This window comes from Argiope bruennichi, chromosome 3 (genome assembly GCF_947563725.1).
Source record: "Argiope bruennichi chromosome 3, qqArgBrue1.1, whole genome shotgun sequence".
In the NCBI taxonomy this organism is placed as follows: domain Eukaryota; kingdom Metazoa; phylum Arthropoda; class Arachnida; order Araneae; family Araneidae; genus Argiope; species Argiope bruennichi.
Genome location: NC_079153.1, coordinates 28001914 through 28029221, shown reverse-complemented (window position 1 = coordinate 28029221; position 27308 = coordinate 28001914). Strand labels below are relative to the sequence as shown.

Sequence of the window (27308 nt, the reverse complement as noted above, 5' to 3'; positions counted from 1 at the left end):
CGTACAGTATCGTGTAGCTATTGTACAGCATCCTGTACCATTACCTCCATTCATTTCGCTACATATACTTAAAGGCTTCAAAAATTGATAGACGTTCATATTTTATACATTTTACAAAATTTTCATGCTTTTTTTTTCGTACTGATCGGTATAAGAACATAAAATATTTAAAATATGAATATAATCCATTCTCTTAAAACAATAGCTATAAAAACGTACATTATGTGCATATTATTGAGAAATCAATACTTACCTTTTCATTGACTGACAATAAATTTGTCATTTTTCTAGTTAATTCAGTTGCAAATAAAACTAGTTTTTGATAATAAAAAATAGCACTCGCTAAAATGTTCTACATACCTATTTAAAAGATCTCTAGTAAATAAAATAATTTTTTTCTAGTTATTATCAACTTTGATTTTACAATTTTTACAACGACTTCTTCCTAAAAAGAATATAGAATAAAATGTAAATTGATCTGAAATTGCTTAAAATTCAAACATATTTGTTTTATCTAATTAAGCTTACAGTATTCCATTCCATTATAGAATCCCAAAACAGAATTTCTAATATTCAAGTCTAGTGTCGTAACCACTGCTTTTTAATTAAAGCTTTCTAGCATATATTAAAGATTGATTTAAGACTTTATACCCTATGAAATGCATTTTTCATTGTTCATTCTATATGTTTTTAAACAATCCATTAGACAGGAAAGAAAAATAAAATAAAGCAATAAAAAGTCTGCTAAGTATAAAGAATTGATTAGATAATAAAATAGGATATTGGATATGTCCTGCTCTGATCTGAACAGTATAAGATGGAATAACTTCAATGAGAAAGCCAGAACACATAAGATTGTTGAGACAATGATGACGACGATAAGACAGGAAAACAAATTCACTTCTGTAAAACCAAATTTGAAATCAAACGAAACATAACTTTAAAAACATGTTTTATTTATTTTCTGATTATTTTTTTATCAGTGATTTAAATGCCAGTTAACATTAAGCAACGGACTGAATAATCATAGCATTCATTATTTCTTTAAAGTGGGGAAAGTGAGAGCAGGATAATATATTAAATTAACAATTTTAAAACATTTGTTGGGTTTTTATTTTAAATTATAGCAAAAAGAATTTAAATTCACATTTTATTACAGTTATAAAAACATACACAAGCAAAACATATTTTATTCTAATTATGAGTAATGCTGAATTGATTGAATGTTAAGATAGTAAAAAGTGATACATTCTTTATTTTTTTAGAGAATGAATTAATTTCATATTCCAATAGAAATTATTATAAGTTAGATATATAACAAGAAAGAAAAAGATATCTTCAAGTAAGAACGCCCATCTTTACTTTCATCATTTGATTTGAAAAAAAAAGTATTAATATCTGCAAATTCAATTAGAAATAAATATAGATTAATAACACAGAATTCAGATTAACGTAATGTGCGTTTTCTTGGGAAAAAAATACTTATTACACATTTCTCAAACAATGATATAGGGATAAAAAGGGACGGAAAAAAATACTGAATAAATTTTAAGTATAGGATAATATTTACAGAAACAACTAATGAACTTTAAATCAACCAACTCTAAAAACAAATATATATATGTATATATAATAAAATGGAAGATTATAACATATATTTACAGAATAACGTAGCGATAAATTTTATAACTGAACATCTTTATACAGTAAATTATTTAGTTAAAAACTTTACACCTTTGAAATGACTAGATCGAATTATATTTTTTTCCTTAATAACTTTAAACATTGTCTAAAAGAACAGTGCTTTTAACACCATTTTCATTAGGAGAAGAAACAGCCAGTTTAGAGAGACGTGATACTTCATTTGATAAAGTTTCGATATCTTTTTGCAAATGCATATTTTTAGTAAGAGTTTCTTCGAGCATTCTCTGCATTCGACGATTTATTTCCTTCAAATTTTCATCTCCCCTATCTTTAATGAAATCAACGATTCGTTTAATGCTCAATTTGTCAGGTGCTGCAGAAGAGTGTGGATCGGACCTGCCTTCCATGCAATAAAATTGGATAAGAGCAGTTTTTTTCAACACATCATCAACCAGTGCTTCATTGCTCATTTCCAAATGATTGACCTTTTCTTCAAGAACCCAGTTCTTCTGTTGTAATTGCGCCACTTTAGCAAGCAGATTATTGGTTTCCGATTCTAGTAGTGTGGGTGAAATGCGATTAGGTGAATCATGTCCTCCAGATGAAGTATCACTTTGTTGGGTCACATCTTTATTTTCACGTTCGGCTGTACCTCCAGACACGTAACTCCAAGAACTAATGCTACTAGCATCACCTTTCGGTTTTTCAAAACCAGCAGAAGACTGTAAAATCTCATCTACAGATCGGTTCTGCTCATTTAGGACTTCCTGAAGACGTTCCTGCAACTTCTCGGCCCTATTTCTTTCAACTTGCAATTGGCGTTTTAAGTCCTTCACCATCGCATATCCTTTTTTCTCTTGAATCTTTCTATCGTCAACAGAATCTTTTATATCTTGCTCCAGAGCTTTTACTTTTTCTTCAAATTCTGTTTTCTCTGCTTTCACAACTTCCAACTGAATAGTCAAATCTTGTATTTCTGCGTCGAATTTTTGTTTCGCTACTTCCAACTCTTGCGTATGTTTTTCGTCCTTTTCTTTCAGCAGTTCTTCGTATTCAACGGCTTTGTTTTGCATTTTTTCCTCCAGATCTTTGATTTTGTCATCCGCATTGCAACGGGCAGATCGCAGCTTTTCAATCTCGTCTTTGAGGGCATCCACTTCGCGTCTGGCTTCTATAAGCTTCACCTCGGTTTCTTTCTCTTTATCGAACAGATTTTTAAAAGCCTCTTGCTCTTCAGCAAGTTTTCGAGTCAGATTTTCTATTTCTATTGTTTGTTTATTGGTGGTCTCTATGAGATGTTCTTTCATGTCGTCCATCATCTTCTTCCTCTTTTCTGCAAGTTTCGTTTTTTCTTTCAGAGATTCTTCAGATTCTGAAAGTGCTTTTTCTAAATCTCGCACTTTCGCGTTTAATTCCTCATTTAAACCTTCCAGAGTTTTAACTTTGTTCTCTGATTCTGACAATTGGCTATTTAGGGACTGGATCTTTTCTTGTATATTTATTAAAGAAGCCCTAGTTTCATTCAATGAATAATCGAATGTTGCCTTATCACCATCTAGTTCCACAGTGGCATCCATGTCTTTTTCAAGATTATTTTCACTAGATTGCTCATTGAATTGAAGTGCCTTCTTTAATTCCAACTGCATATTTTGTGCCTGCTCTTTCAATTGCTGAATTTCAGAATCTTTTGAAAGTTGCATATTTTGAATCACGGTTTTATTTTCATTGTACAGTTTCTCTTTTTCTTCTTGCAATATCAAAAAGCTTTCTTGTTTCTTCTTCAATTTTTCTGTCAGTTTATCATTTTCATTCTGCAATTTCATTAACTTTTCTCGGAACTCACTTTCAACCTTTTTCACATTTTCCTGTAACAATCGTTTTTCCTCTAAGACGGTATTTAATTGCAAATCTAAATCTAATCTATTACTTTTATCAGTTTCGTTGCCTTCAGAATTGGTCCCATTAGTCTCATAGTTTGAAATTATTTTCTTAAGCGCTGCATTTTCTGCTTCGAGCTTTATTCTATCACCTTGATTTTGTAAATCAGACGAAACTAAAGTTTGTGCTTTCACTAATTCCAATTCTTTTTGAAATCTTTCATTTTCAGATACTAAAGAGGAAATTTCTTTCATTAAAGTTTCGTTTTGTAAGCGAAATTCATCTTCCTGCATCTGTAATTTTTGTTGGAGGGATTCATTCTCTTGCACCAGCTGTTCAATATCTTTAGCATTTTTGGAGCGAGCTATTATTTTTTGACATCGTGCCAGTTCTTTCTTTGTTTCCTCTAACACTTGATTGGCTTGTAGAAGATCTGTTTGGATTTTTACATTTTTCTCTCCCAATGTGTAGTTTTTTGTTCTCAATTCTAGCAACTGCGTTTGCATACGATTAAATTCTTCATCTGATAAAGACGTGGCCATGGTGCTGGAAAGAAAAAGAACAGTTATTAAATATTGAATAAATAATTGATATCATTACACATAATTTAAAAATGAATAAAAATTAGATTACGTTTTGATATATAATATAAGCAAGTTTTGATATATATATAAGCAAGATACTTTAAATTATTTCAACTATAATGTTGAATTACAAGCGCAATTAACAAAAATGTAAGATGAAATAATTGTTTTTTAATCATTTTAAAGAATAATTTCTTATTTTAAAAATAAGTAGAAACATTCTCTCCTTGATTTTTTCCCAACATATTTCTACAATACATTACGTTTTATGTTTAGTTTTGTCATTATAAAGTATATATATTAAAAAATAGAATATATACTTTGGATCTATTCATACTTAATTTTATACTTCATATACTAAATTTCATTTTTATCATGTGAGAACATGATGCTGTTTTAGTTTGAGGTTTTTGAAGCCCCAAAATGCGTAGGCAACAAATTGGCGATTTATCGCTTTCGAGGCATCAATTTTTCACCGTTAGGATTATTAGAAAATAATGCAGAAGTTTGCCATATTTGGCGATTAATCGTCAACTAAAGTTACAACTTGATTCCCAAATTATTCATTCTCTGCATTCTTACGAATTGTCTTAATTAATTTAAGTTATTAAACATTTTAAATCGGTTTGAAACAATCACGAGACTAACAGATTACGCATGCGTCGATATTTAGAAAAACGGTGGTTTTTCTTTCATCTCAAAAATCGATCGAGCTCCAAAACTTTGTTTGTCAGGTAGAAAAAATGAAAATGAAAATTTAAAAAATTATATATTGAGAGAGGGAGGGATATAGACCGATAGAGAAGTCTCGTGATTGTTTCAAACCGGTTTAAACTGGTTAGTGACTTAAATTAATTAAGACAAATAATATCTTAAAAAATAATAATGTTCTCACATGATAACTTGAAATTTGCGATCGTAGATTTCGTTTTTATATTTTTTTTCACACTTATCTTGAATTATCTTGATTACATACCAGCGAATATGCAGATTGATAAACTATTAAGCTGATGGGTCTGGTCAAAAATTTCAAACTGTTCTGCAATTTTAATGATAAAATGATAAACTAAATTTAACCAACTATTACAATTTAACTAGTTCTATCTATTACAATTTAACAAACATAAAGAACTAGTTAATTGTTCGACCCTATTACAACTGAAATAGTTCTTTACATTTTTATTTTCTCGAATATGAACTATAGAAAAAGTAATTGGATATAACAATTTTCATCTATCGTGCTCAATGAGTAACTAACTATGTTCACAGACAGACATAAGGCCTAAAGCGTGTTTTTCGAATTCAAGATCTGAAACATAAGATTCGTCAAAAACTTGAATTCGAATTTTTTTTAAGAATTATAAAAATTCCTGTATACTTCATATCCGATTACATCAGGGGTACCTCAGATATGAGGATGTGAAGTTTTCGGCATGGTAATTGATTCCCGCTACCGGGATGATACAAAAAGGATGAGGGATCGACTATTAATAACCGATGACAGGACCTTCTTCCCACAGGAAAGGTTCCATGATGGCTTAACGGCCATGAAGGATTTAACCTTAATTCCCGCCAATGTTGCTGTGACGGCCCGGACATTCCTATTTTATTTATGTGCCTGAGGACAGGTCGGAGTCGTCAATGTGTGATACTTCGTATACAAGAAAGTAAAAATGTAAAGAGATAATTAAATAAAATTTAGCACACAGCTTTAGCATCTAAAGCATGGATCCGTATTAAATTGTGAGCTAAATCTGAAAGGGCTGACAGTATAATGGTCCGTACTGCGCATATATACAAACACGATAACAAAAAAATACAATAAATCAGATAAATGAAATTTGGTATAATATTCTTGTTGCTAAAATTGTAGTTTTGTGTGAAATTTTAGCTCGAATCTGTGGGAAAAAACAAATACTCAGTTTCTTTCATTTTACTATGAAGCACAAAAACTTTAAACAAAGGATTCGAAAAACATAAATCTGAGCACTCAAGGTTTTCATGACCTTTCCAAAATCCATAGCCCTTATGCGACACATTCTGCCTAGATTTAACAAATGGATATGCCAATGATAAGATAATAAGTACAAAAGCGATATGCACAAAGTTATAAACATCCTAATAATAAACGAATGGAGCATCTCAGGATTACAAAAGGCGTTTTATTACACAGAATATCAATAATTAGTGATTAAAGTTAAATTCTGTTCTAGATGAATCAGTCATTTTTAAAAATACCAAGATAAAATTTACGACTTAATTACATTTAAATGGACGAAATACTGATAATCGCTATTCTATGAACTTCAGTTATCACTGGTTATAATCATTGCTAAAGGGAGGAAAAAAAAAATCTAAAATATATATATTTTTAATTTTTCTGGTATAAAAACAAACGAATATCTTCAACATATATAGGTTTTCATTGCTTAAAGAAACACTAGCATGAATATGACAATAGTAGCTAATTCTGTAAATCAATAATCAGAAATTTTTTTTTATACTGTATAAAAATTCAAAACTTTTCTGAATATGCAACACATACCTTTTATGGCCACCACCTGATTCGTAAGAGAATATTAGTTGCGGTTAACTTCAATTAAATCTCTTACGTATAGCTTAATATTTATGATTCTTTCAATGAAGTTCTTTTAAGCGTCAAATCATGAAGGAATTAAAGCTGTGTTATTTTAACAGCTTTATACCTGTCTTGTTCGCTCGACATTCAAGTGGCTTTCACTCGGCATTCAAGCTCCAATACATCAGAGTGGTTTTTAAAACGACATTTGTCTTCTTAGTTTTGAAATAAAGTTTACGTTCTTATCCCTTTTGAAAACTACAGAGTGAATAAACGAATCCCCCCCCCTCTTATTTGAAGGGAGATTAAATATTGATCATGAATGAAAATGGTTTGAGTTTCGATGAATAAAAACTATTATTGAAAAGTATGTTGTGCGCGCACGCGCACACGCACACACTACCGGAAATCAACATTTAGGGGGGGGATAGCAGGTCAACTAAATTGGTTCATCAAAGAGATGATTTTTTTTTTTTAATCTTAAAATGGGGTAAAAATCAATTCAAAATGTCAATGTCGTTTTTATTTAATTAAAATTCTAATTATAATTCCAAAGAAGTCATTTCAAGATGCACATTTCCACCCTCCAAAATATATTTGTGTCAATTAGGTCTTTCTAAGTAACAGTCTGCCATGCAAAGCGGTAACACACTTATTTCACCTTCACTATATGTAGAGTTAGAAATAATCCATTTTTAGGTTACCAAATACTACAGAAATGATATTATATAAGTTATTTGCTTTCATTTTATGGTATCAACAATTTATTTGGGTTTTTGTTTCGCAACTATTTGCTTATAGATAGGTTTTTGTGGGACATCATAAGAATAAACAAATGAATTATCACAATTAGATAGTCGAACTTACATGAAATCGAAATGACACAATATTGAATCAGCGGCATCAACAAAGCAGAAATTTTAAATCATCACACACACACACATACATACATACATACACGCATGTAGGACATTGCTGATAACAAAGCACCTAATTGAATAATGAGAAAAATAGGGTTTTTTTTTGTTTGTTTGTTTCTGAAATATGCATCAATCGCTAACAATGTTATTTTAGTCTATTGAGTATGTTTGTCAACGATACACAGTATGCAAATACCACGAAGCAGCGACAAGTGATTTATACTTAAATATATATGTTAATATGTGCTAACTAAACACTGAAATAATTAATAGTAGTATCGTGTTAAAAAGTGAAAATAAATGATTTTTTAATTTCAGCAGTAAACACATCATTACAATAATATTTTTAACAATCGTTTAAAAATATATTTAACCACTTAAATGCGATATGTTCTCCACTATTTAATTAGATAATATTTTCTTTTTTGTATTGTTAGAATAGTTGATCAGTACAATAAATCTGTTATCATACTGATTCAATTATGAATCTACAGAGCATTTGAGATGGATATGGATTATCATTCTTTCTTGTATTGAATTATAAACGTCTATGGATTACTTAGTAGCAGATTATAAATTTAAAATTCGATTGATGAACCACACTAACGTGTCACAATTAGAGAGTTAAACTGAATAAAAAAAGATTACAACGTTATTCCCATTTTTATTCAAAAATGGGAAGGGGGAAGGAACGCAAATGTTAAAATAAAATTTAAAATAAAATTAATAAAAATTATATTATAAAATAATTATATTATATAATATTAAAAAAATATATAACAAGGTTGTTTTTTTTTTGTTTTGTTATTTGTATGAAATTGAACCGTTGTCATTTTAATGATTTTTACTGATTAGCAAAAATTGGCTAAAAGATTTCTTTTCAGATTGATGCAGCAGGTTTGAGAATATCTTCAATAAAATAAAAATAGTATAATGAACATAAATAATAGTATAATGTTTTTCAAATCTAATTATCTCATTACAATAATGGTCAATTTAAGAGCAATGCAACAGAATTTAGCAGCTACTTTTCAAGTTTTAATTGCAGGCATACTATTCACAATTTTAGTCTATCCCAAAAAACATTCCCACAGTTATTTCTAAATTACAAAAATAGCTAATAAAATATCAAGACTTTAGGATACAAGAATGGCAACACTAGTATGACTTGCAATTAATTTTACACAAACATATATACATTTAAAAAAATAAGCTTTTTTATTACGTCCTTCCACTAAAAATGTATAACAGAATTTATGAATCTTTTGCACTTGGAAAAGAGTAAGATGCATAATTATATAATCATGAATGCAAAGATTATTTTATTTCTTAGAAAGTAGAAAACATAATTATTCATCTGCATTAAATCCTAAAATTAATCCAAGAATTTTTACTGTTATATGGCTTTTATAATAATGGTTATTCAAGAACAGCGTGAAAATGATGGTTTGTCCAGAATTATAAATCAAATTCAACATACAGAGGCAAAGATTAAATATACTTCCAGAGTTTTAATGGATTTCCATATGATTTTTAAAGATAAACACTGAAAGGAAAAAAACTGAGCTTCTCCACTTTTAAGATAAAATATAAAATTTTATATTTTAAATAAGATAATTAAGACAGCATAGAAAGCTTAATATAAGAAGAATTTTTGTGTTACAGTGATTTTTTTTAAATTTTTTTAACAGGATCATCTTTTTTGGGTTATTCAGGGTCGGCCATCTGGGAGATGCGGTGTGGATGCTATTCACTGGGGCCCTGCGATTGAGGGGAGTTCCAACATGATTAAGAATTAAAATAATGTTCTGAACAATAAATAATTGAAAAATGAACATTCTATCTGAAAAATTCGAAAAACAGAATTGTGCATCATAAGTATATAGATCACAAGAACAAATTATTCCTACTTTAGGAATAATTTGGAAATAACATCCTTAACAAAATTAAAGACGATACAAAAGTAGTCACATATTACACTATCCAAATGGATTGTACTCTTAATATTTCCCATCAGGAACAGTCATTATTATGTATGTAAATTTTGAAGAGAAGAAATTAACTATAAATGACTCATTTATAGGGTTTATTGAAGTAACTGATGTCGTGGAGAATTACTAGCAAAAATTATTGAAAAGATTAAGTGAGCTTGATTTAAATGTTATGAATTGTAGAGGACAGGCATACGACAACGGTAACATCATAAAACGGAAATATAAAAGTGCAAAATATAGAATGATTGCTCTAAACCCTCATGCAATATATGTGAATTGCCTATGTAACATTTTTTTTTTAATTTATTAATTTTCAATGCTACTTCAAGCAGTATATATAAAAATTTTGGGGAGATTTTGTAATTTTTATATTACTTTCTGCATCTACAAACAGATGGGATATTATGCAAAAGCATTTAAATATTACTCTTAAATCATTATGCGATACTCTTTGGAAAATCCAAATAGATTCAGTTAAAGCAATTTATATACAGTTTGAACAAATTTGTAATGCCCTAGGAAAATTTATTGGTACAAATATCAATAATACAGCGGTATTTAAAACTAAAAGTCTTTTGGATTTAATTGGATTCCTCATAAAAGAAATGCCATTTATCTTATATTTAATAGAATGTTTTACAATATTGCCTAAAACTAACACTATCTATAAAACATTTGAAACAAAAACAATTGTTCTTGGCTTTTAATTTAATAAATAAAATTAAAACTGAAATCCAAAATTTAAGAACAAAATTTATCACATTTTTTGAAGGAAAAGTGATACCACATAATTTTAATATTTCAGAACATTTTCCTAAATATGGATTCAAAAAAGATTATATACAAAAATAGCAGAATTTGTAGTTATAGAAAACCCAGTAAAGGAATTTAGATGTTATTTTTTAACACTGTAATTGATATTGTTATTGTACTGATAGAAGACGGATTTAAATGTATTTCAAATTAATCACTGATATGAAAATTAAAAACAACAACAACATAAATTAGAAAAATATACTAAAAATTTAGTAAAGTTTTATATCACAGAAGTAGAAGGAAACCCAATCCAGGAAATTGGTTTACTACTGGATTTGATTTTGAATACTACAGGATATGAAAATTTTACTACAGGATATGAAATTACGAACAAGGTACATTGCAATGCACACTAAATTATAATTAGTTTATTCTAAATATATTAAATGTGTTTATGTTGCCAGTTACCATAACTAATGCTGAGTACTCTTTCTGTAAATTAAAATTAATAAAGAGATGTCTTTGATCAAGCATGTCTGCCGAATGCTTAAATGCATTTGTTATATTAAGCATCAAAAAAGAAATTACAATGAATTGTAATTTTTCAGTTGTAATTAATAGCAAAACTAAATTACGCATTAAATAAACATGCAATAGTATTATATGCTCACGTCAGTAATTTTTTATTACACAAAGAAACGTTATGGCCCCAAATGGTTTCTTGCACTCAAGCCTCTTTATAGAGAAGGCCGGCTCTGGGTTATTACCATAATAAACTATGTGTTAACAAAGATTAATTCATCAAAAAAGTTATTACTCTTAATATAATAATGTAAAATGTTACTTCACACAAATACTAAAGAGATACATGATTTCAAGCAATATCTAATAAAGACAACAAATTCATAATCAAAAGTTGAGTTCTGATAGTCAACTTATAAAGCGAAACAAAATTTTCCACTAATGCTTAGTATGAAAGAAGTGAAATGAACTTTCAGGGAAATCCATTAATTTAAAAAAGATTTTCATTCTGCAATTCAATATTATTGCACAGAAAGCACTTATAAATACAATTTTTTTTTGAAAATTTTAATGGCAAATTCTATAAAAGGAAAATATATTTGACACCAAAACATATTATTGCTACTGAAATCCCTCCAATCATACAGTAAGTTTATTTCTATTTATTGAATAGAAATTTGATGATTGAATGATTAAAATATCCTCCTCCATGTCATTCAGCTGTTATTTCCAATCCCTTTATTTTATTTTATATTTTTGGATAAACAGAAAGTATTACCAATAAAAATAAACTAAATAGCTAACTTAGATTTTTTTTTTTTTTTTTTTACTTATAATGAAAAGTACTATACAAAATAAAATTTCATCACAATATGAATATAAGATAGAAATTAGGAATAAAACTGCTGCTCTAACATATGCAACTGCCACACACTTGTAGGGCATTCATAGAATATTGGAAAATGCATAGTTTTTTAAAATTCACATACTTTATAACGATTAAAAAAAAACATATCAATGTGAAACAGCAGCATTCCAGCAAAATGTCCATGATTCAGTAAGAAGATAACTAATTGGAATTCTGAATATTAAAATTTAATCAATTTGAAATTTAATGCTGAGTAAAAATATTTCATTTACATACACTTATATAATTTGGTGCTGATGCTACTTCGTAATAAGTAAACATATTCGTTACATAAGTATGCATATGTAAAGGAAAAAAAAAAAAAAAAAACTGTTGTATTAGAATAGCACATTTTTAAGATTCTTGACTTTATTTGGAAACTCAAACTTGAAAAGTAAAAACAAAATTATATTTTCACTCATGTGAATTATAGATGAAACAAAACAAAATATTTTCAAAATATTAAACATGCATGGATATTGTATATAATAAATATATATATAGTGAAGCTAATAATGTATTCAAAAGATTTACTTTTAAAACAGAATTCTTCTCCCTTTAATTATTTTTTATAACGATATGCAGTTGTCATTTCATAAGCATTTTCATGTGCTGTTTTATAATATTGGTAAATATAATATATATATATATAATAAAGTTTTTATAAATTTAAATTTTTAAAATTGGAATTTTGTTCAAAATTGGAAAATTAAGTATTTAAAAAAAATGTTCATTGCTTTAAAAACCAAAATTAAATTCAGCATAAACTACTTCAAACAGAAGCTTTATTTTATGTCAATATAATTATTTTATCATTTTCATATCAGGCAATTATGCTTAAAAAATCCAGATATACATATAAAATTGAGTGATAATTTTCTGGAGAAGATGAGATTTGCAGATTTCTACTACTTTAGAATAAACACTTATATTCTATTTTATAAATAGAACTAATTCAGCTTCAATAAATACAGCTAACCCTTCAATCTTTTCTACCCATTAAATTGTCATTAAAAAAATAACAAAAGGTTAAAAAAAAAACCAACATTAAAATGCAAATTTTTTTTTAAATGTATAAACTTCTAAAAAAATTAATGCCAAAATAAGTGAAGTTATCAAAAGATAATTCATGATTAAATGTGCATGCAATGAGACATTATGAAAACTGAGTATATACACTGCAAATCATTTCTTATGACTTTTAAATTGAATGCAAGCAAGTTCTAAAATATAGTTACATAACTGATATATCAGTTTTAATCTTGTATGGACTTTCTTAACAGATGAAACTAATGCACTTATATTGTAAATAATTGTTCAAAACAAGGAATCACGAAACCTCATGCATTAAAAAAATTCTAATAATGTTTAATATTTTAAAATATTAAGAATAAAAAAAATTATAAGTTTGAATAAATCTTCTGAAGAAATAAAAATTTTCATAATTATGAAAACTTATTTATAAGCCAGATAAGTTGACCTCAATTTTCAAAGATATTACAGAATATGTATAATAGATAATTCTCTATTTAATATTCAGATATTTCTTTATTTAAGATGGCGATACCAATCATATGATGAAAACTTCTATTTTTTATTTAAAACTAATAGAATTCTTTTTACACAAAACGCCATGAATATCTATTCTGAAAATGTGCATTATATTTTAAATAAAAATGTAATTTATGTAAAAATACTAAGTTATGACATTATGCAGCGAATTATTTACGGTTTACAACAGATTTTATTTCAAATATAAGAGTTTTTCTGAATTTATTACATTAGTTGAATAGAACGCAATCAGAACTTTACCTTCGTATTTATAAATGCGAGGGTTTATATATATAATTTTATGTCGCATAGAATTTTAACTTCTAATGCAATTCAATCATTTATTATATTTTCGTCAAACTATTAGATATATAGAGCTAAAGTATAATTTACATAAAGAGGAAATATTTGACATCTACTGATTTTATTGACGTAAATAATTCAAACTTACCAGATTGATTAAATATCACGACATAAAACGATATTAATTAATTAAAATTAGTTGAACTGATTTTCTCAGTAAAATTCATAGACTGAGATTCATTTCACAACAGGATTTCAAGGCTGTAGAATAAAATCGAAATGAAAAATAAATAACAACACAATATGACACAGTATAAGTCGAAGTTGAAGTTGATCACATGGTTAACGTTTATCAAAATAAATAAGCAAAGTCGTCTACTTGGCTTAATGGTAAAAGAAAAACTTATACATAATTTTTTTTAAATGCTACAAATTTTAGCAAACAACTTATTAAATTATTACAAAAATTAATTTATATACGTAGATAAGCCCATGGGAAAATGAATGAATATCAAAATACTTGTTTATTTGAGATTTTATAAGGATTTAGGATGAGTAAGTTAAAGTTATGGTAAACCAAATTAAAAGTACATTTTTATTTCTATAATCGGCACTCAGTTCGAAACAGTTGAGCCTCTTATATGAAAAGCATTTAATTTCCTCTTCTACGATACAGGTTGATATATCTGTTATTGATCGAGTTTTGATTCTTTTCTAAAGGCGGCTGCAGAAATTTTTCGACAAGGAGACAGGACTTCATAGACGAGATGCGAACAATTTATCAAAATTTTTTCTTCACAATAGAACACAGTAATTAATTTCATATTTATATCAAAGTAATTATTAGGTATTTAATACCTAATATAATTATAATAATCGTTTGCAATAATTATATATTTATATAGTGGCACAGATGTTCCAGAAACTTAAAACTACCTACACTAACACAGTTTTATTAACATTATTGCATTTAAATCCCCGATAATAATATACCATAAACTCACTTTTAATTATAATAATCTCCTCTCCATAACCTATCCTTTCACATTTCTGTCAAGTTACGATGATAGCATGTATTCATTGTTCAAATAATATTTCCTGACATGTGATCAATGAGACCTTTTTTTGAAATTAGAAATCACTATAAAAGGAAATTCCTAAAAATTAATTTTTTTTTCATATACGAAAACAATAAATCTTTATATTGAACATAAAAAAAATGATAATCACTTTATTACCAGCTTTTTTTCCCCTTACAATTTTACAAAATCTACTCATACTTTTGGTTCAGTAGGATTAAATTGGATCAACCTTCGAAATTTTTAATATTTGATTCAACTCAATAACTCTAATTTATTGAACCTTTTGTCCCAAAAAATTAACAAAAGGCTCTAAATAAATAAATTTTATAATGGAGAAAGCACACTATTTGAAAGAATATAAAGAACAAATTGTCTTTGTGAAGAAAATTATTTTATATGAAATGTATGTAATAATTACAAATAATAAAAATATTAAAATACAAAAACAAAGTAAAAACTAAAATGTTAAAAAAATGTTTTTTTAACTGATACCTATTACAATATTTGAATATTCTTTTTGGAAATAATTGTGGTAAAATTGTTTAATAAACAAACATAAAAAAGATAAAGAAGTGGTATATAGGAAATTTGTCTCCAAGTGCGAATACAAAATATTTTATTTTGCATCAAGATTATTTCTCCGTATACGAATTAATTTTTGAACTGGAAAGTAAGCTCCTGGAAAGATTTCTTGAATTCTTTGTTGTGATTAATTTTTCACAGTCTCAGATACAATTTTATTAATTAAACATTGAAACATATGTAACAGTCTATCTATTAATATGCACTCGCGATTAATTTATAAATGCTGGAAAAAGCCGACACACATTTAACAAGGAAAGCCAGAATACCCTATTATTTCCCGAAAACAGTTGTATTTTACTCATAAGTATATCGAAATGGCAGATAGCAATTCTGACTGCAATTGATTGGTGCTTCCATGTATAATATTTTTATTATAATAACGACTACCACATTAAATACTATTATATATAAAACCCACTTATCCTTTACTTTTAATTAAAATCAGAATATGAACTGAACGGTACGATTTCAAAAACTGCAGGCTGATAATTTTCTTATTAATATTAATTACATTCGTACTGCAAATTTGTATACTTTATGCTAATTTTTACTTCCGTTTGAGCGATTAATTTAAGCTTAATGTTAGGAATGATTAAATAACTATTTTAGAACTAATGAAAAAAAAGCACAACCAAAAAAAAATAAATAAATAAAAAATAAATAAATAATATTAAAATTAAAAAAAAAATAGTGGTAGCATAACTCAATTTATATGTTAAAGTGAAAACCCGAAATCAGTCAAAACGCGAATTAAATAGGGAAAACACGTTCTAAATGACCGACCGGGAAAACACGAATTAACTAGGGAAAACGCCTTCTTATTGACAGTCTTAGGGTTTATTCGTAACCGGTTTTATTCGTGTTTTGACTGATTTGTTAGACAATATAATTGAATCCAAAATTATTGTGTTAAATTATACTTACTAACACAGTGTTAAAGAAAAAAACCCATCACTGAAGAAAAAATACTTTTCTTGAATATTGTTTAATACAGTACCGTTAATACAAATTACTTATTTCGACATGGCAAACTGCTGTGATAGTTAGAAAGAGAACCATTTTTCATACAGAAACATCTCTTTGAAGAATAATCTTTTTTATAAGAACAGCGAGCGAACCCTTGTTCACTTCCTATAGTTCCTTTTCTTGCTACTGTTCTCAGCAAAATGTCCTACTTCGGTACTCGTTCTTGAGCAAAGAAAATTTACGGCGATACATCGAATTGAGATCTGAAAATCTGTGAATATAATACATTTTTGTATCAAACTTGTACCCTGATTATCTGTAATCTACTGTATAAATACTTAGTTAATACTGTAGTTAATATAAGTAATAACCATATATTTATTGAATAAATACTGAACTAATTAAGTTTAAATATAATTTTTTACCTTGAATAAAGTTAATTCAGAACTCCATCTTTCATTCCAATTTTGCACAGGCCATCTTAATTTTTTTTCGAGCACTACACCGATGAGATTTCGCAAATTAGCTTTTACTCTATCAGCAACTGGAATGGAAACAACGACATTACCTCCGATATCAAACTCAGGATGTGTTGCATCGGAGATCTTTTTCATTCGTTTGGCTTGCTTTATTAAAGTTTCTTTGGCTTCCTCTCTAATTGGAAAAAAATACTGGTCGTCTTACTAGCAAGCATATGCTTCCTTGATTGTGCTTATTCAGTTTTCTTGCTCTTCTGCATTCATATCCTCGAAAATTTTCTGTAATTCCTCCTCGTCCTCGATATTTTTTATATTATTTGAAGACAAAGTTGAAGTTGTCAGTCCAACTCTTGATTCAATCCCAAACATAGATTTGTATGGCAATTCTCTACATTCTTGAATGTAGAGAACTACAGAGTTCTACATTCTTGAATGTAGAACTCTGTTTTCCATGAATTGAACAAAACGAAAACCATTGGACTACTTTGTAGTTTGATTATCCTTCATCCATGAAACCAACATATTTTCTACGTCTTAGTTGGCCCTCTTAACAGAACCCTGCTACTGGCTGTACCGAGGTTTCCCATAAACAATTTTTAATTCTAGCCAATACATACAGAACTGCTCTATAATGGAACTTACAAACTCTCTTCCATTATCAGATTGCAGTAAACATGGAGCGCCTAATATAAAAAATAAATATGAAATGCTTACAAAGAAACCTCTTTCGTTCCTTTGTTCTGCGGTGATCGTAGTAACACAAGCTTTATTAAATGTTCCTGGTAAACCATAGCAAACTAAAATTCATTAAATGCCTGAGATTGTATGTCAATCAAATCCAATTGTTAGCGTTCTATTAATTTCTTAGAGAATAATAGATATAGGATCCAAAACATTCCTTAAAATTTTTTTTTCTGTTGATAGGTTTCATACATCGATGAAAAAAAAAAACACGTGTATTCTCTCATTAGTTATATCAGCAAATTTTCTTGAATTTTCAAATTTAAATCTGTCTCTGTCCCCATACAAATTCGATAGCATCAGAAATTTTTTTTTTCAATTGATAAATAATATTTTATGGGTTCATTTGAAGAAACCAATTTTTTACTCCACTGATTTCAAGAATATCAAACCTTTTTAACCTGCGGGACTGAACTGAAGTCTTGCTAACGGTAGATTTTCCTCCTTCAACTTCAGGAGGAAAGAATGTTGTATTTCTTATGTGTAACAGCCTTAAAGTTATTCTGGTTTTTTTTTTTGATGTAAAAACAGTAATTGTACAAGATTATGTTTGTTTCCCATTTTTGGCGCAAAAAGCGTTAACAGCTTCTTCACTCATCGTAAATAAATCAACAGCACAAACACTTTCCAGGATGAATAAAAGTAGACGACTGCACTTGCTTTGAAAATTTCACAAGCAAGAAATCTAGATTCATTTGGTTTTAACTGGGAAACACCTGAAATAACTAGAGAAAACGGGTTCTCCCTAGCGTTGTCAGTTAAAACACGTTTTCCCTAGTTAATCGGGTTCTTCCTGACGCTATAAGTGCATGCATTTTCACAGATGGAAATTATTTATAATGTACGGATGAAAATAAGATAATTAAGCAATATGCTCAATGTTTTCCTCTACATGAATTATTCTGGGCTTGTTAAAGAATATCCATGATTATAAACCTTGTAATTTCAGAACTCGATGGAGACAACCGACTACACGTTTTAAAAAAGCACCCCTTCTGATTGACGATTTGGACACAAAATTTTGTTCATATCTGCAATTCTAATATTATAACAGCATACAATATCTTAAATAACTACAGATGCCTTTTCTATGGTGGTTCTTTATTTTTTTTTTAATTATTAGGCTAGCATGTTTATGGATAGGGATAAACAACTCTATAATAGAGTTATTTAGGCTTAACTCTATGATATATCTATAACAGAGCATAAGTATAATAAATAGTAATAATACTATGCATAATAAATGACCTTATAATAGAGTTATTTACTTTTGTTCATATTATTACTATCCTTAGAATCAAAATTCGAGATTGAATTCTCAAATTTCCTTATTTTTAATTTTCGCTTACGAAGAAAAGACATAGTAAGCGAAAAAAAAAATAATAATCCCTGATCAAATTTTATTGAATATCTACATTACAGACATCTCTGTTATAAAAATGCAATTTAAAATTTATATTGGTCTGTGAACAAAATAATTCTAATAAATTAGGAGCTACATTGATGATCTCCTGTAGTATACATTAATTTTTGTGGCAAATCCAGCTATTGGTAGACTGTCTTCTCTAAAGTAACGAATTACATTAAAAGCGCAATCAGCTAGAAGAATGAAAATTGATTCTTGACTTTTAAATCAAATTTTGAATTTCATTTGCTAGTTGCTATCATTCAATCGGCTAATTTGTTATTATGTAAACTAAATAATTCAAAAATGCAAAGATCTAGAAGAATTTAAATTCATGTTGTTTAGACTAAAATTTCAGATCTTGGTTTAATCTAATACGTTAATGGTATCTTTGTAAATACTATATGTGATCTAGTAGTTTGTTTATACTTATGCAAGTGTACTTAACAATCCCATAAATAGGAAAGGTATCCATGAAATGTTCTTTGAAATTCTCCAATTAAGGTCTTAACCCCCACCCCCCACCCCCACCTCTTTGCCTTCACATAAAATTGCATGGCATTGACGGATAGTAATTACGAAATATAGATATTTGGCAGGAATCTAGCACTTTTATTGAATCCATTTTGTAAATAGGGGTCGGGAGGGTCTTTTTTCCCTCCCGACCAATTGAAATTAAAATTTGCATGCAATTTCAATTGCAGTCACAACCGAATTCCTTTGATTTAAGTCGTTGAGTTTTTAAATTATCGCTTTTACATGCATGCCAAAATAAATATTGGCAGACAGTCTATAATATGATAGATTTGATACAAAATTTGATAAGAATCTATATTTTAGAAGTTAAACTTGCATGCCAAATTTTATCTATCTAGCTCTTTACTTTTTGCAGTTATCAGGTTCAATTTTACACAAATAGGTAGACAAGAATCTACAAATTTGTCAAAAGTCCATATACCAAATTTTATTCGTCCAGTGTGAAGGATTTTTAAGTTATCATGTTGATAGACAAATTCCAAAAATAGAAAATTTCAATATTTTGGACTCAGGGAGGACCTGAAATGTGGAAAAGCATCAAAATTTCAAGTTCGAATTTTTTGACAATTATAATATATATATATATATATATTTAAATTTATAAACAGAATATTGTGTAAAATGAAAAAAATAATAGCTAACTTTTGTAATAATATTACAAAGTTGTTCCTTTCGATTTAACTAAATATTTGGGAAAATCAAAAGTTATAAAGCAGCAATCCATCATCCTTACGATAAGAAAATTATTTTCTTAAAATAAAAAGCCAAGATGCGAATCTAAGTAGATAAAAATGATTCTGTTTTGTGCCTATCCCATTGTTTTCTAAGACAAATGGATAAATGCGCAATGGACCTCGTTCATGTAGCGCGCCTTTTCTTGACATTTTCATAATCGAATGCATTCCCTTTTGTTGAGAATGCCACTAAACTTGTTTTTATTATATTTAACAAGCAATATAGTTTTCCTTGGGCGGAAATTCAATATTTTTATTGATTTTGTTCTATTTTGGTAATTTATTTAATCGAGTATATCCTTAGTAGATGACTTTCTAATTATCTACTTTCTGAGCTGAGTGAAAATATCGAAAATCGAATTACAGGAAATTTAATTGAAAATTTTTTTTCTTCTATTAATTGTTATTTTCTTCTTTGAATAATTTTTTTCCTATTGACAATAGTCTGTTTCACAGAACATATCTTTCTAGAATGTTTAGTTACTATGGAAACCGATAGTCTGACTGAAGTTGAATTTTAAGGGGGATAAAAAAGAAAGTTATATGTTATAATTATGAAAGGGATGTTTTGTATTTTTATTTTATGCAGTAAATTGTTTGTAAAAATAAAATAACAAAACAACTAATTTATTCTAAATAATAATTTATTTATATAATCATGAAGTAATATGAATTCATAGAAAATGTTCAAATTAACTAAAGATTGTTATTTAACTAATGAAAAATAAATCAAAGCTGGTTGATTGCTTTTCTAAATAATAATAATTGTTATCCTAAATATCAAATAGAGTAATATATTGAAGTAATAGATACCTGTCAAATCTCATTCATAATTTAACATATAAATACATGCGAATTTTGCAATTATATCATAAATATTTGTAGCAAGAGCGAAGAAAAAGCTATTTGTAAGAGATATAATAAAGAATGCAGCTTTCCTGTAAACTAATACTAATTCCTGTAAACTAAATCAAACACATTAAAATAAAAATGTCACAGAAAATGGAGTTGTTTCGAAGTGGATGGCTTCATAAAATTTAAAAATTTCATCAGAAGACTTTACAACACTTTTTTTCATCACATAATACATTTCTTCATGGTAATATGATAATGGTTATAATTTGGATCCTATCATTAAAATGCATCATTTGTGAAGCAAAATGCTTCATTTCATAAATAATCATTCATTTCGAAATCGTTCATTTTCATAGATAACAAATGTTTATCTAAAAAAAACTAAATTTAAAAAACTAAATAACTTTTTATTTAATATAAATGTTTAAAAGTTGGGATAATTAATTAACGGAAGAATTTTCTCACGAAACAAATTCATAATATTTAATTATGTCATAATTAATCATAATATTAATTAATTATCATTAATTAATCATAATATTAAAATATTCTGAAGCTTCCTCTTTTTTTCTTTGCTTTCTGCTTTTTCTAGTATACAACCAATAACATTATCATTCTCAAATGTTAATAGCTGCTTTTACACCAACCGATAAATATTGGCTAATAGATACAAAAATATCCCAGGGAACCGGAGAATTTACCCTATCAAATGATTTCATTTTTAATATAGGGGCTTTAATATAGGGATATTTGTTAATATAGGGGCAGTGACGTAGTAAAGTTGTTTCGAAGTCAATGATGATGTTGTGTCCGCGTTATCACGGAAAGGGGGTGCAGTGGCTTCTGAGGATAAAGACCCCTGAGCACCCGAGGGTAGAAGTGTGACTTCTAGCTCATATGAAGATGAAACTCACACATTCGCTTGCACAACCCCTTTTTATAGGGGGGTACATTCACACACCTCACAAATAGAACACAGATGAAGAACAGCCATGCCCGAACCGGGATTCGAACCCGGGACGCCCATATCACGGGGTAGATGCCCTACCCCTATGCAAGGACGCCAGCTTCGAAGCAAATGGCTTTCTGATATGCTACACACCTCTGCAAAGTTATAACTATCACCCGCAGATATACCAAAATATAAGATAAATTATTGAGAAAACAATTATTTTTATTCAATTGGTTAAGGAAAGAGACCACAATGTCAGTAATTGTGTACAAATTTTTTTGTGAATGAAAAAAAAAAAAAAACCATGTAAAAAGTCGTTTTATTAATAAGCTTCACTTAGTAAATAATTTCCCTAATATGTTTTTATCTTATCTAATTGTTTTGTTTCGAAGTGAAGAACTTCGTATTCAAAGACACCGAAGACATTCCCGAAAATCGATATATTAATAAACTATAGTTTAACGTCTAGTGTAAAAAATATTTCTTCATACTGATAGTACCGGTGCAGAATGTAATATTATTATACTATAATTTAATGAAAACTGATTTGTTTATAAGTTTCATTCTCTAAATTCTAATCCAACATATTATACATTAATAAGACCTTCAGAATCTCTTATTTCTAACTCTTTGTTGACAAATTTTGAAATTGTTTCATCAAAACAGATACTTTTAGCTACCCTATTTTCAATTAACAAAATGGCTAAGCGCGAGTAGCGCTTAACTAATGGTGAATCGGAAATAATTCTTAACTAGCTTGAACTTCATAAAATTCCTCTCTATGATACAACAAAAACACATAAAATTGCGAAAAATCTTAATACTTATATTGGGGATAGACCTCTTTCTTCCACGTACCACACATTAATATTAAATAATTACAGAGTCACATCATTCGGCAGCAATTTATTGCAGTTAGAGAATGTAAAAGCCCATGTAAATTATTCGACGTGTTATTTTTTGTAAAAATAAGCAGGAGTGGTCTCCTTCGTAACTTTCTGACACACTATTCAATGAAGGTCTTGTCCTCCTTCCTCAACGTAAAACTGTATACTTTGGGACCATGAACACCTTGCTGGGCATTGATCAACGATACTTGCAAAATATCGATTTTTGGAGTGTTTCTAGTATCGTTATTGAATGTAACATGGGAACAGATATTCTGGAATATCTTTTTGCCAACTGATTGACACCAAAATTTGCCATGAAATTATAATTGCATTGACAAGAAAATATACGGGATTTCATTTATTTATCAGTTACTGAGTTTACATGCATGAAAAAGTTCAGATAGACTTCCTGTGAAGATTTCGTTCAAAATTTGTTAAAATCTACAAATTTAGTTATATTTCCAGCCGTTTAATTCAAAACATTTTTTTTAAGTATTGTGTTTACAGACAGACAAACAAACATATATAATGCTAAAAGTTTATTTTCCAGATTCAAGGATGTCTACAACGTGTAGGTTCATCAAAATCTCAAGTTCGAAATTCTTTGACGTTAAAATACTTTCTCTATATTTCGTGTTACGGGAAAGTAAAAAGACGTTATGAATGTAAAATGACAATTTTTGTCATCTTTCCAGAGCTGGTTATCCGTTATGGCTGCACCTGGCTTCGCATGCCGTTGCCCAGGAGTTTCCAGACTTTTTAAGCATTATGACATTAAGCATCCAGACATTTAAGCATTCTCCCCCCTATTTTTTTCTTTTTCTGTCTTTTTCTGTCTTTTCTGTAGAGCAAGCATTCTCCCCTAAAGAGATTTTGTAGGTCAAAGGTGAACTTTCGTTAAGAAAAAAATATTTATATTTAAATATAACAAAAATGTTTTCGCAATTAAAATACATTTTCATTATAGTGTTTATTAAATATAATAAATGTTTATATAAATGATAAAGAATTTTTCTGAAATTAAAGCGACATTGCAATTGTTTTTCTGAAATTAAAGTAAACTGAATTGAACGCTCGCATTAAAAAGTAATTTCTGATTTGTCACGTGTCTGAGAAATTGAATCGAGTTGAGTTGATGAAGTTCGTTGCTGTGGTTGTTTCTAATGGTACTTGCCATGAACAAGCCCCGCTGATCGAAGTAAGCGATTTTAAGCCAAACGAGAGCGTCTCTTGTTTTTTAGTGGAGCCAACAGTATGATTTTGCTATTTACGCATCGCATTCGCTTGCAAAACCCCTTTTTACAGAAGGGATGTGTTCACACCACACAGAAGGAACAGACGAAGAACAACCATGCCGAACTGGGACTCGAACCCAGAACGTCCAGAATATTGGGAAGACGCGCCACCCCTATGCCAGGACACCGGCAGATACGGTTTGAATTGACAAATCTCTTATTTGTGCATTGCACGATTTTTTTATTTTTTTATTATCCTACCATTTGGTTTAGTGAAGATTTTCAGCCCAAATCGCATTTTTACAAATTGTGGAAAGGCACATACATATTCAAGACACTTTTACACATATATTTCCCTTTTTTTTTAGATTTTTCTTATTTTATATCTTTACTTTTGAATATCTACTGTCTGTTTCTATCGATTGCCTTCCAAAAGATTTTAGTAAAGGCTCTTCGGATCTGATCTTTGGTAACTTATAATTTTCCTTTGTTTTCCCTACCAAATGGGATATTTCACAACGGCCAATTTTTTTTCCTTTTAACTTCAGCTTGGGCGAAGTTTCTATCTTATATTATTGCATATATATTTAAGATCTTATCGTAACTCTCTTCCCCCCCCAAAAAAAAATCACTAGCGAATCACCAATGAAACACAACTCGTTATTTAACATATCATGAGCTAACGAATTTAGGTTAATGAATTAGTAAACAGAGTCTTTTTTTTAGTTTCGGCAAGGAAGAACCATTTCAGAGCTTACATTTATTTACGTATAACCAAGTAAAATTCATAATAAATCATTCTCCCTTGTCACTGGGCGTTTGATATATCTGATGATTGGACGCCACGAATAGTAACATGGGTAATAAAGTCAATTACAAAATAGCCATCAACGATCTGTGCCGCAACTCCCCTGCAGGCGGTATAAAATGTCATCGGGATCGGTAAATATAACTACTTGTGCCATGCAGTGAAAAGAAAATATGTTTATCTGTTTATTAAAATAAAAAGGATGAAAAGCAGATTTAATTTATGCATAGACGGCATAGAATGATATAAAAGCTTCACATATATCAATAATTTATTTAAAAAAGGTAATCAAACAAAAAGAAAAAAATACAGACGCAGCTTTCAAATTAACTTGTAATAATTGACTTGAGAATTAAGTAATGCATTTGGATTCTCTTAATAATTATAACTGGGCCTAAGGTTTTCAACATTTGTCTTTTAACAATGCTTTCGAAAGTTTAGATATGCATAAAATTTTACAGTAAAATTTAAAATTTTCATTTGCTTTGAGATAAAAAAAAAGAGCTTGGAATTTTTAACAAATTCAACTGTAGATAAGAGATCTCAGGAGAATTTACAATATTTATAAAGTAAGCTATGTATTTATAGTGTGTACGAAGTAATAATTCAGAACAAATAAATTATAGGCCCACAATAAGCATATGTTTCTAAAATATTAGAACAAATAATTTTTGCTATTGATAAAACTAATAATATTTCGTGCAACTTACCCTTGAAAATTTCAATTTTAGAAAGAATATACGTCTAGGTTTAACATAACGTTTTCGAACATTTATTTTTGCAAAGCAAACAATAAGTCTTGTTAGAACAATCAGTGCTCTTAAGTATTGATATCACTTCCATTATATTCCACTTCTTCATTTCTTTCTGATATCATTTTATCTCGATTTCCTTTATTATCGCAATATTTTATTAAAACAGAAGCATTTCTTCTTAATAAAAAAGTATTGCAACATCAAATATTTGTGAACTAATAGTTTTATCGGTTGCAATTATTCTTGAGAATTAGGTATTTACATAGTCAACAATCAAATTACAGTTGAATGAACGATATAAAAGGATATTATATGTCGCTATGTTTATGCCCTATTTGTGACAAAATAATCGTTTTCCTTTGCCAGTTCTAAAGTGTCGGTAATCTGTAAAAATTAATAAATCTTTACTACTATTTTTGAAAAACGCAAAATGATGCAATTGTTTTGAAGCGTTTTGCCTTTAATTCAGTGTTTTTCGTTTTATTTCTGTAAAGAGATCGACCAAGTTTTTATGAATTTTATGAAATTCATGCATTTTTCTTTAAAAAAATTTCATCTTTCCTCTTTGACTGTTAGAAAGTTTTGCATAGATATGATGTACAACAGTTTTTATCTTATTCTTATTTAAGAAAAATACTGTTAATCAAAATTCTTGTACATTCGCAAACTATATCATACTTTATCCAAGGCCTAAATTTTTCATTCCACACTAATTTGCCTAGATATAGAATTTCAAAAACATTTAAGGTAAAGTTTGGAAGTTTATTTTTTGCTGAAGTTGAAGGTAATTAGATTTCTACTTAATTGAAATTTGTAAGATTCGAGTGATTTACGATAAATACAGCTGCCACTGTTAATTTTGAAATTATCGACGTTCTTTTTACACATAAACTATCACATTTTTTTAAAAATTACCTTATAAAGATAATTATGAATAATACCTTATAAAGATAATTATGAAAATAATATTAATCACAGCTACATTTTACAATTCTTGTAGTTCAACCAATATTTCACAATCTTAAGATATTTATTTTCTTCATGTATTCTCCTTATATAAAAACTCTCACGTTCTTTTTTTTTTCTTTTGTAAGAATCACACTACAATTTCGATAATTCTGTCTAATTCTGTGAAGATATTTAGATCTAAAATATATATTTTACAGGGTCAAATTTTTAAATTTCAAGACAGCACTTTAATATACGTTGTTCAATAACAAATTTAATTAAAGAGAAACCTTCTCAGCTTTTCTTTATAATTTACTGCTTATATGCAGAAATTTATGTATATGTTATTATGAATATGCACATGAATTACGTATACGTGCATGAATTATGTATATGTGCGTGTATTACGTATAAATCCATGTATTATGTATATGTTATTAATATGTTATTATTCAATAAGTAGCATCTTACTTCTTTCAGAATTGAAACATTTTTTTATAGGTATGGTTGGTATGCAACAGTTCTTACCTTATTCTAGTATTCATTTACTTAAGGAATACATTGCAAAATATCTCAAAATTACATCACTGTTACCATTTTTGTGACTGTAAAATTGCAAATTATTTTATGAATAATTAGCAATTTGAAATAATATTTTGTAAGATTAAAAAAATTCATAAAGCATTCTGATGACATAAT

At 28.4% G+C, this 27308-nt stretch overlaps 1 protein-coding gene across 2 annotated transcripts; it reads right to left on the bottom strand.

Moving 5' to 3' along the window:
• Positions 1–1440: 1440 nt before the first annotated feature.
• On the bottom strand, positions 1441–25715 carry LOC129963880 (GRIP1-associated protein 1-like). 2 transcript variants are annotated; one of them, XM_056078464.1, is made up of 2 exons: positions 25617–25715; positions 1441–4068 (listed from the first exon to the last, which is right to left on the bottom strand). In XM_056078464.1, the coding sequence occupies exon 2, from the start codon at positions 4062–4064 to the stop codon at positions 1779–1781; it is 2286 nt and encodes a 761-aa protein (XP_055934439.1). In that variant the 5' UTR covers positions 4065–4068; positions 25617–25715; the 3' UTR covers positions 1441–1778. The 2 variants fall into 2 exon arrangements, with proteins under 2 accessions (XP_055934439.1, XP_055934438.1); XM_056078463.1 differs by lacking the exon at positions 25617–25715 and adding an exon at positions 13786–13943 and having other exon boundaries at positions 1442–4068.
• Positions 25716–27308: the final 1593 nt, after the last annotated feature.

Bases quoted from the DNA above. Each gene is read 5' to 3' on its own strand.
- LOC129963880 (XM_056078464.1), bottom strand. From the start codon at position 4,064: ATGGCCACGTCTTTATCAGATGAAGAATTTAATCGTATGCAAACGCAG.